General features: G+C 40.7%; 1 protein-coding gene across 4 annotated transcripts in view; it reads right to left on the bottom strand.

Moving 5' to 3' along the window:
* The window catches only part of LOC109968120 (cyclic AMP-responsive element-binding protein 5-like), a 19,079-nt gene extending 8,887 nt beyond the window's left edge, over positions 1 to 10,192 (bottom strand). For 2 of the 4 annotated variants that reach the window (XM_020614169.1, XM_020614172.1), the window contains exons 1-6: positions 10,155 to 10,192; positions 7,675 to 7,741; positions 7,234 to 7,327; positions 4,844 to 4,953; positions 4,175 to 4,416; positions 1,264 to 1,381 (exon numbers count right to left, since the gene is read on the bottom strand). In XM_020614169.1, the coding sequence (XP_020469825.1) occupies positions 1,264 to 1,381; positions 4,175 to 4,416; positions 4,844 to 4,953; positions 7,234 to 7,327; positions 7,675 to 7,728 (618 nt within the window). In that variant the 5' untranslated portion in view covers positions 7,729 to 7,741; positions 10,155 to 10,192. Of the gene's footprint in view, positions 1 to 1,263; positions 1,382 to 4,174; positions 4,417 to 4,843; positions 4,954 to 7,233; positions 7,328 to 7,674; positions 7,742 to 9,362; positions 9,425 to 10,154 lie in introns of those variants that run through there. The other 2 variants (XM_020614170.1, XM_020614171.1) reach the window with 2 other exon arrangements.
* Between the last annotated feature and the right edge of the window lie 542 nt (positions 10,193 to 10,734).

Raw genomic sequence — 10,734 nt, 5'->3', positions numbered from 1 at the left:
CAAGATACTTGAACTCCTCCACTTGAGGCAGGAACTCTCCACCAACCTGAAGGGAACAAGCCACCCTTTTCCGACTGAGAACCATGGCCTAGGATTTGGAGGTGCTGATTCTCATCCCAGCCGCTTCACACTCGGCTGCAAACCGCCCCAGTGCACGCTGGAGGTCCTGGTTTGATGGGGCCAACAGGCTATGTTCCTATTTATTTATTTACTTATTTTTGGATCAGAGCAATTACCAGGCGACCAGTGCAGACAACACAAAGTTACTGCTCCCAGCCAGAAATATTTTGGCATATAGGTACCTGTAAAACTGTGAATTGTTGTTTCTACATTTAGATTTTTGTACACTTTAATAAAAAAAAATAAATACATGTAAATTAGCGAACTTACGATATGATAGGTGGTAGACAGGTTCATTACTCTTGGACAGAGTCAGGCTAGCTGGTTCCAGTCTGCATGTTAGGATAAACAAACTAACTCCTGGTGGTACCTTCATACTTGGCTAGACATAAGAGTAGTATCAGTCTTCTCAGCTCCTCCATCGGAAAGCAAACCAGTGTATTCACCAAACTGTCAAACTGTTTCTTTAATGCTGCAGCCAGCAAATGACAATCAGCCTTAATCCAAGAACAATGGCACTGGTATCAAAAAGCCACTAGTGGTAATGTGTATATGGAGAAAAGAAATATTTGCACCGGTCAGTACCTGAGGTGAGGAACAAGAGGGGTTGTGTACAGCACACTGAAAAAAAGGATTTGTTGGATTTACTTGATTGTAATGTGTACATCGGTCCCACACAATGATAATGTGTAAAACCAATATAATTTTCTTTAGGTGTTAACTTGTTTTAATTATGTTAATAGAGGAAATATGAATGAATTGCGTTGCATATACTAGCATAATTTGAGTAAATCCAAAGACCCGGTGAGTCCTTTTTTCAGTGCACCTGGTATACCCATGACACAAGACATCTGCTTTTCTATCTGAAGAAGAAAACATATGACAGCAAAATAACCTTTCAACCGTGATAAGAAAAAGTATCAGCACATTCAAAACCTCAAGTATAAAGAGGTGCCCACAAGATCACTTCCATCAAGAGTTTGACACTTTTGATTAATTAATCCACTAGAGTAAAGTGAATTTTACTGTCATCCATGAATATTGTAACTCAAGGATCTGTGGCTGCTTTGCATGTATAAACCATAATGCATGCATGTGTGAATTCAGTGATATGTGTGTGAGTAACTAGTCTCCCATACTTACAGACACGTGCTGAGCAGATGCCCCTTGCATGGCGGGGTCTGGCAGGGTGCCAGGCAAAGAGGCTGGCAGCGGTTGTCTGTGTCTGTGGAGGAGGGAGGTCATCGACTCGGGAACTGGTCTGTGGTCAGCCACAGAGGGAGAAAGAGGAATGTAAAAGTTTCACTAATCTGAGCTCAGAGAGAGGGGCAAGTTGAGACATTTATAGCTGGTCCTAAAGCAGATGGAGGTGAGACTGAGAGAGTTGGACATGGGTAAAAAAAAAAAAGTAAATCTGGGAACTGGGGATTCCTGAATGGATGACATAATTCAAACCAGTGAAAGAGGAGGGCTCTCCCACTTTAAACCTACAGTGTCACAATATAAACTGGTTTGTGTGATAAACTATGGCAGAAAGAAGAAGAAAAAACAGAAAGCCTGTTATATTTGTTTAGTTTTCTGAAGGCTTTTTTGTAAAGTTTTTTTTTTATCATTTTATGCCTTTTTTCCTCAAAATATTGTTTAAATGTGATGTTTAGTGGGAAAAATCCCTTTAAAGAAGTATGAAGTACCATAATGAGAAAATATTCAAGTAAAGTACAAGTACAGTAAGCACTTTCTACCATAGGACATATTCATATCAGTGATTTCTGGCCCAACACCACAACCACAGTCAATGGAGGTGACTGGAATTTTGTTTGTAGCATTCACAGTAATGAAAAATAACAATTTTGTCTTATGTTGTGAACAAAATCAACACTAATGTTTCTTTCCACAAATCATTTTCTGGTCACTCTGGATAAATGAACAGTTTTCATTCAAACCTCTCTCAGAATAAATAGCAGTTTCTTACAGAGGAAAAAAAATCCATACACAAATAGCTGACAGCATGTTCTGTGGATTATCCAGAAAAAAAACATGTATCCCTGGGGGCGCCCCCATCATTTTCTGAGCTCCTCTCCTCCCCTGTCCATTTTAGTTTTATATGCCACCATTATACATTACTAACTGTGTGTCTCCTCTCTCCCATATTGTTTGTTGTTGTGTTTGTTGTGTCTTGTTGCTTCTCTTTTCTTTTGTCTCTCCTCTATCCACTCACCCCAACTAGTCGGGGCAGAAGGCTGCCCACCAAGAGCCAGGGTCTGTCAGACATTTCTTCTATTAAAGGGAGTTTTTCCTCCAGGCTGTTGCCAAGTGCTTGCTCAAGAGGCATGTGTTTGATTTTTCTCTATGAAAATAATAAGAATAATAATAGTAAGGTCTAAACCTTACTATGTAAAGTGTCCTGAGATGACCTTTGTGATTTGGTGCTATACAAATAAAATTTAAAATGGAAATGGAAATTAAATATCTTTAAAAGCATAGGTGAACAAACTACTAAAAGTATGTGAGTATAATATACTGGTTTCTAATGTGGTGGACCAACACTGCTGGACAATCTGTACAAAAGCTGTACGAGTAGGTGTAAATAGAGGTTTGAAATGAAGCAATAACAACACCCATCTTGAGAGGGAGTAAAGAAGCTCAGGGATCGCTGCGGGGGATGCCGTGACCCGGGGTGCCATGTGCTGACCTAATCACTCTGGCTCTCAGCCAATCGGACAGCGTGTGCCTCTGTGGGATTGCTGAGGTCATCTGTAATGATGTCATCACTGAATGTGGGGTATGTGGCCCATTTAACACACACACCAAAGTACAGACCAACCAAAACAGCATTTCCTAACATAACCACAACAGTTCCACCAGGCCAACAGCCAGACGCTCAGAGATCGGGTCGCTATGGCAGCCAGTGTTAAACATGAGGGGAAACAGTTAGACACCCGCGCCATGGCTCACTTTAGTAACACTTAGCTGGTTTCACTGACTACGATGCTGTCTGGACTGAGCTCGCACTGGTTTACTACTCTGTAATCAACTGCCAGCTCTCTGTTCCCACTGTCTTGTCATGTCCTGTCTGGTCCTGGACAAATGTGTGGAGCTTATTATGTCACTGACTCACTTCTGGTACCTTGACTCATGTGTTACAGAGGCTTTGTTTATCTGCAGTATGTGTTGTAAGCAGAAATCAGTGCTAGGTCTGCTTAATAAGAGATTAGATAGCTTTTAGTTTTGTAAGACTGAGACTTACAAAAAAAAAAGTTCAAAATTCCTTCTTAGGCTTTAAAGTATAAGTTTATGATCAACTTTATTATCCCGAAAAAAAATTTGGCTTGGATGTGTATACACAATACCAACTGTTACAAAAGTCTAAATGCACATAATACATTACTCACACAGCACCTACACCACCTTATATACTACTGTTGAACTCGTACATTGTACAACAATTAAAAACTGCTAAAAAAGAATAAAAACCAATTTTAGGGCTTAGCTAACTTGCCACTTAATAGACATGGAGACATAAGAATTTCTAAAACAGTTAAGTCTGCACCAAGGTACTCTAAAGCTTCTGCCCGAAGAACAGTCTCATAAATGTCCTGGTGGCCAAGGAGTGCAAAGTGTTACTGTTATGTCCCTGGGAAACAAGTTGAAGCGACTGTGAAAATGGATTTCATTTTGTGTACGAACTGGATAAAGTTACCGGTAATGTGTCAATTAAACTGTGAGCGTTTGAGAAAAATAAATTTCTGAGAAATGTAATGAAGAAAAAACTAGTTTTGTTTTTGTGATGTCCTCTGTTGTAGTGTAGTTTAATGAAACTGATCATTTATGCATGCTTAGAATTCAAAACACTGTCACAGACATGTTGTCATTGGCAGTCTTATGCAAATTTTCAGATATCAATCAATTATGAAATTTGCTGATTTGTCAGGTGAGAATGGCAGCATGCATATATGAAGATAGTATGCATTGCTGCGTGACTGAAAAGTAAGATATTTATGTGTGTATCTGGATGCCTTAAGGTGTGCATGTGGGCACCCATAACCATACTCACCCTGAGTGTGTTAGAGTGCTGACTGATCCAGACTGGGAGGAGGGCAGAGCTTGTTGCACAGCCAGGCTGCAGCTAAGGCCCATCAAGGAGCCATGAGACTGAGGATGCTGTAGGGGTTGGGTCTGAGGATGGTGCAACAGTGGCTGGGGATGTGGGTGCTGAAGCTTGGGTGGGTGCTGGAGCTGAAGCTGGGGTTTGAGCTGGTGTTGGTTTATACATGACGCCCCATTATGGGAAAGCACCTGTGGGGACAAGTGGGAGCAACAAAGAGCTGGGACCACTTTGAACTTGCAGGGCAATTCTCAGCCACAGTGTGTGTTTTGTGATCTGAGGGGAACTTAATGTGTGTTCATGCATGCATACAGTTGTTTAGTTGAGTGTGTCTGCATGTGCTTGTTGGTTTGATGTCCAGCTGTTTAATTTACAGGCGAGAGTCTGATCGCCTGATGCGTCTTTCTCTGAGGCAGGTCATATTTTTCCAGTCAGATCTGACTGCTTTTGTCTCACAATCAAGTGCTGCTCAAAACATTCACTTGACAGACCTCACACTAAGGCACATGTCATCATTATGTCTTGATTCTTGCCTTCTGTTCCTTCTGGACTATCTTCAGCCAAAAAGGCTAGAAAAGAATTTTTCTAAGAATATTTTTATGTTTCTTTAAAATGTACCTGTTTGCTCTTTTCTTCTTCTTCTGCTTGAAGAAACTCTTCCTCTATCTCTTTGAAAAGACCAACCTCGTCACAATTCTGCAAAAACCGAGTTGGTGTCGGAGTCTGGTCTGGAAAGATTACATAGACATACACACAACAAAAGGTTTAAAAATGAGTAGAGAGTCATGTACTGTATCATGGCCTCTTCGACAAAATAGCCTCTCTTGATTTATTTGTTTTCTAAATCAACTATTGTTCAGGTTTTAATCCCAAGAGGAGAGAAGCAAGTCTACTCTCAGGTTTGCGCTATGTCTCTGATAACATCAGTCTGTCTCTCTGAGCCATCTAAACATGCAGGGGTCAAAGGTCACCTGGGCTCTTTGTTTTGACATGAGATTTCCTGCAGAAGGAGTGACAGGCTGCAGAACACAGAGGGAGACAGAGAGATGCAGAGGCAGAGTCTGCAGATGCTAGATTTCAAGCTATTTATGTCCATACAGACGGCTGTTTCTATGTTTATAGACACTCTTTAAGATTAGACTTAAAAGCTTTCCCTATTGATAAAGCATATACAGTATATGTATATATTTTTTTAAGTTATATTTTCAGGCCTTTATTTTATAATAAATTGCAGACAGGTAACACAGAGCACGCAGGAGACACCTGTGACAAATGATGGTGGTCGGACTCGATCTGTCGACATCGCCCATTCAGTGTGCTGCCGAGTACATGATATGCAGTGCCAAAACCACTCTGCCAAGGGGCGTCCCCGCCACCCAGAATATTTAATCATACCAGTGGGTTTCTTCAACAGGATGGCCTACATTTATACCCATATAGTGGTGACTATGGAATCACTTGACGTACATTCTAGGACAGGTTTGCTTTGGAATACCATCCCTTAGTTATAGATCTAGACTGCTGGGGTACTCCCATGATACTCTGAGCTACTCTCCTCTCCTCACTCTCCATTCATTTATATGCCACCGTTGCACGTCACTGTGTGTCTCCTCCCCACCGTAGTGTGTCTTCTCTCTCTCCCTGTACCTTTCTGCAAGTATCCCTGGCTCCAGAGCTCTATGGGGGATTTGTTAGGTTTATCGCTATAATAATGTAAGGTCTAGACTCTAGACCTTAAGTGCATTGAAATTATTTTTGCTGTGAATTGGTGCTATGCAAACAAAATAGACTGAACTGGATAATGTTGGTAGAATGCAGAGATGCTGGGCTCATGAAGCTACTCATCATGGCCTGATCCTGCATTTTACATTTACAATTTAAATGTGTTGAAGCAAAAATACTGTACATCTCAAATAACTGGCTACAAGACCATTTGGTTAATCTATAAATAACTGCAAATCTGTTTCATTTTATGTCTTAGTGGAGAGCAGCTTTTTTGACTGTGGTTTTTTCCATTTTTCTTTATGGCTTAGCAGCTCTTTTACACGTATGGAACCCTTTATTTTTCATAGGAATAAGAAAAATAAACCTTGAAAGAAGAGTAAGCAGGTGGACATTTTATACAATTAGTTTAAAAAAGTCAGAGGTTTAGCAGTTTTGCAGGTTTTAAAAAACTGGTATAGAGATTAGGTCAGTAGTTGTTTAACCAATTAGCTATTCAACAAAAAATTAACGGACATAAATCTTGATAACTGAATCACTGTTTTAGTCATTTTTCAAGAAAATATATTTGTTCAGAAAAATCAATCTGAAGACATCACTTTCGGCTTTGGGAAATTACAATTCTAGTTATATTTTTTCTGATATTTTAAAGACAGAAAATAACCTGCACATTAATCTGTAATGAAAATACTCTCCATCTATAATGGTAAATATCTGCTGAATTAATCAGCACAGTCATATATAAGACTAACCCCAGTGCACACAAATAACGATAACAAATTGGGGTTTGTACCAGGTGGTAAAGTCTCCCTATCCATCCATCCAATCTCCTAAGAAGATTATCTCTTATACCTGCATTCCCAGCCTTTTACCCATCACCCAAATAAAGTATAAAATGTTTAAAATGGTTTGTACTGACTGCTGTTTCACTCACCCTGTCACAGTATGTTTGTACATGTTGCAGCATGAGCAGCTCTGTTTCACAGCACAGACTATCTGAGGGTTAGGAAGCCTGTATCGAGCTTATCTGATTTCATACTGTATAACATAGCAGCATAATTTTTTCATCAAGCACAGATCCTGAGAAGAGGTCACCACACACACATGTGTAGAGAGACAATAGCTGAACTGAGTGACATACAGAAAGTCTAAGCAGTGAAAAAAAAGATGATTTGTTGTTAAGGGGAGATAAGGAAGACAAGATCAGAGAAACCACACACACAAACTCTATACATTAAAAGCCAGTTTGAAAGCAGGGAATGTGGGAGGTTCTGTGCTAGTCTCACCTGCAAAAGCTCTGTCCGTCTTAATGGAGGGGAACTTGAGGGTCATCTCATGCTTGTGTCTGTGAATGATCAGATGCTCCTCCAACTGGAAGCACTGCAGCACACCAACAGAGTGAGAAGGATATGAGGAGATGTATGCAGCTTAAATCGTAAAAAATCCTAAAATCAAAAGCCTGGAACATCTGCCCAATCTTTTTTTCACAGCATACAGACACCAAGGCAGTGCCACTGACCTCATTTAACTGCATATTGTTCAGTTATATTTTCCATAATTAATAAGTGTGATACTATCATCACTACACATTAAAGCATTTTATTTAGCTTACAGTATTTTTAAATATCAATAATCAAGCTTGATAACAATGATCATCATATATTTTTCTTTAGGATATGTAGCCTTTCCAGCACAGGTCTACCTCACACATACTGTATCCGACTGACCTGAGAGCAGCCTGGGGCGCTGCACACATAAGGCCTGTCCTGTTTTTCATTCATGTCATACACACCCCTACAAAACAAAAGAAACAAGAACAAGATATTAACCTGCAGCATCATAACACTGCACATGGGGAACTGCAGTTTTGTACAGTACTGTGTGATGGTTTCATTCAGCAGACAGCCTGTAGTTCTCAGTTCTATATTTCTGTTTTCACAAAAAGCAATGCCCACAATCACACAATAACACTATATAATACAGATATCCTCCTTTTATCATGTCTTACTGCGGAAGCTGTGTGTAAATGAGGTAGATGCCACAGAGGTTTCACCCTGAGAGAAAATATTATCTTGAGAAAAATGATCCCTTTGGTGCCAGCAGGAGTGCAACAGTAGGAAGTCATGTTTATTACAAAAAGCAGTATAATACATACAATGTGTTTGTATTTTTCCTAACTATTCATTACTAATAACATGTCAGCACCACAAGGGAATCAAAGTCTTACCATCAGGATCTTTACTTTTCATGGTTATTATGCAGCAAAATGCTAAGTGCCGTGCAACTGTTTCAGCCTACAATTAGGCTTTCACCAGGGCATTAGTTAATAATGCAAGTGTGATGAAAGGATGCATGCCTTACATGAAAAAAATCAAGGCATCATAGGATAAAAATACCAACACAGATGCAGAATAGAGCACAATAATAAATACGCTTGCAGCATGTTAACTTCGGCTTGACCCACTCAGCTCTTCTGTGGAGATATTAGGCCGGTGATAAGGGGTAATTATGACTTTCTTTTAAATGTTAGTGCTGCTGGGTCTTTATTTTGCACTTAGAGCATCTTCCTGACCTCAGGCACTCATCTGAGCTGTGTTACCAGGCAAGATTCACACACAGAGAAGACCCAGAGGTCAATAACTTGATTTTTCCTCGACTTTTCTTATTCCTACAGTACACACTCAACTAGATAGTGACCTGAGAAAAAAGAAGTGATAAAAAATTGTTCAAGGTGTTTTACTAAGTGGAAGTGACAGTGATGAGGAGTGTATTGGATACCTTAGGTACACTCACACATGCTCTGAAAGTTTGTGAACTGAGAAGACAGTAGCTAAGTGGGTCTTGGTATGGGAAAATGAGAGGGAGCGAGGGCTAAAAGAGCAAAAGTAAATGCTTTCATAAGAAATGGAAAGTGTGTGTTGGGGGTGACATTAGGGTGATGGAGAGTGGAATGGAAAGGACAAGTGGCAGTGAAAGAGAGAGAGCGAGTGAGAGAAAAAAGACGGAGGAGGAAACAATGAACATAAGAAAGAAAGAATGAAAGTAGGAGGTGGCAGAGGGAGGGCAGCCCTGTAGGCCTCCTCCTGACAGGTTGGAACCTGCCTCAGCCCCCATTTTCCAAACCTGGGCAAGTAGAGGTGACTTTATAGGTGTGTGTGTGTGTGTGCGTTTGTGCGCACGCATACGTGCGCGTGCATTCCCGTGTGTTACAGGGCGAAATGAGCAAGCGTCAACAACACCACAATTAAAAGTAAGTAGATATATAATTTATAAAAGATGACATAGGGGTTAAATGTTGCATGTAGCCACAATTTACAGTGTGTATCGTTTTTTGCGGTGATACTACGTTTTCTGATTGTCCACTGGTAAATAAAAACACATCAGTATCTTCAACAGCTCTACATCATTGCTCTACCTTGGTTCAGCAACACTCGTACAAGATGAGCAGACTCAGCACATTTCATCAAAACCTTCTGTCATTCTGGTTACATCAAGGCACAATGACGTCATCCTTAAAACATAAATCCAACAATAAACCAGACATGTTATCAGTTTAAGGCGGATTAATGTTTGCGTTTTTTTTTTTTAAATCTTTGTGGCAACTAAATTATAAGTCTTTCCCGCCTTCATCTTTGTTATGACTCTACGCGTATGAAGATGAATGACATAATGCACACACATAACTCTTATCAGCCCGTGATTATGAAACGTGCGATATCCAAATGCCCAGCGTCAGTTACTTACGCCTTCTCAAAGTTCCTATAACTGATGGATGAATGTCAACAACATCGAGTTGGTCTCACCGGCTTGGAGCTCATTCTGCTCGAATTAAACAGCTGCTCTGACCAGCAATTGCTCCGCCAGGCAGTCGGTCGATGCCTGTGTGTGTCTCAACAACACGACCCGGTGTGTTTTCTCTTCTACCATTTCGTAAACTAACCTGTTCAACTCATAAACAAGCCTTGCACAGCTGTATGGAGAGTGCTGTCACACCCCCCAAATAGGCACTCGCGCTCAACCTAACGTTGCCAGCTGATGAAACTTCACCGGGACAGACTGACCAAAAACTTCCCCTATTAACTTTCTGGTATCGTTTGAAAATAAAATATTAGGTATAAAACACTTTCAGCAGACCGTGGTTTAGTGTCACGAGAGCTATGGCTGTGAAGTGTCAGATTTTGTGAATGAAAGTAAATTATAGGCTTACCTACAAGCAGAGAGGGACAAGCGGCGCTCCAGAGAGGAACCACGTTGTACTGGGGCGAGATTACAATACGATCTATTTACAGAAGCATTACATCACCCTCCCAGTGACGTCACGTGGGATTCCTGAACTTCTAAATCATTGCGGTCCCGTACGAGGAGAGGGACTGGCGGGGGCGGGGCCACAACACCGGCCGGTAAGGGTAAGGGTACGGGACGGGGAGGCAGCATGCAGTGGTGGACCTGCACCCAGTCAGACGGAACACGGGACACACGGGGTGGGCGGATGAGACTCATCGTTTCCCCTCTCCCCCTTTTTGTCTGTACAGGATAGTCTAATTGGAGTTTATAAGTCAAAATGAGCAAAGTTTTAAAAACGTCTTAGAGATTATGATGTAATTGTATTAATTTCAAAATAAAACTTATTATAGAATGTAAACAAACTTTTAAATTAAATAATAATAATAATAATAATAATAATAATAATGGTCATTAAACCTATGATCATGAACTTTGGGTCATGACCAAAAGGGCAAGATCCCGGATACAGGCGGGCGAAATGAGCTTTCTTCGCAAGGTGGCCG

This window comes from Monopterus albus, unplaced genomic scaffold (assembly GCF_001952655.1).
Source record: "Monopterus albus unplaced genomic scaffold, M_albus_1.0 scaffold143.1, whole genome shotgun sequence".
NCBI classification, from domain to species: Eukaryota; Metazoa; Chordata; class Actinopteri; order Synbranchiformes; family Synbranchidae; genus Monopterus; species Monopterus albus.
This window is presented reverse-complemented; position numbering and strand designations above follow the sequence as displayed.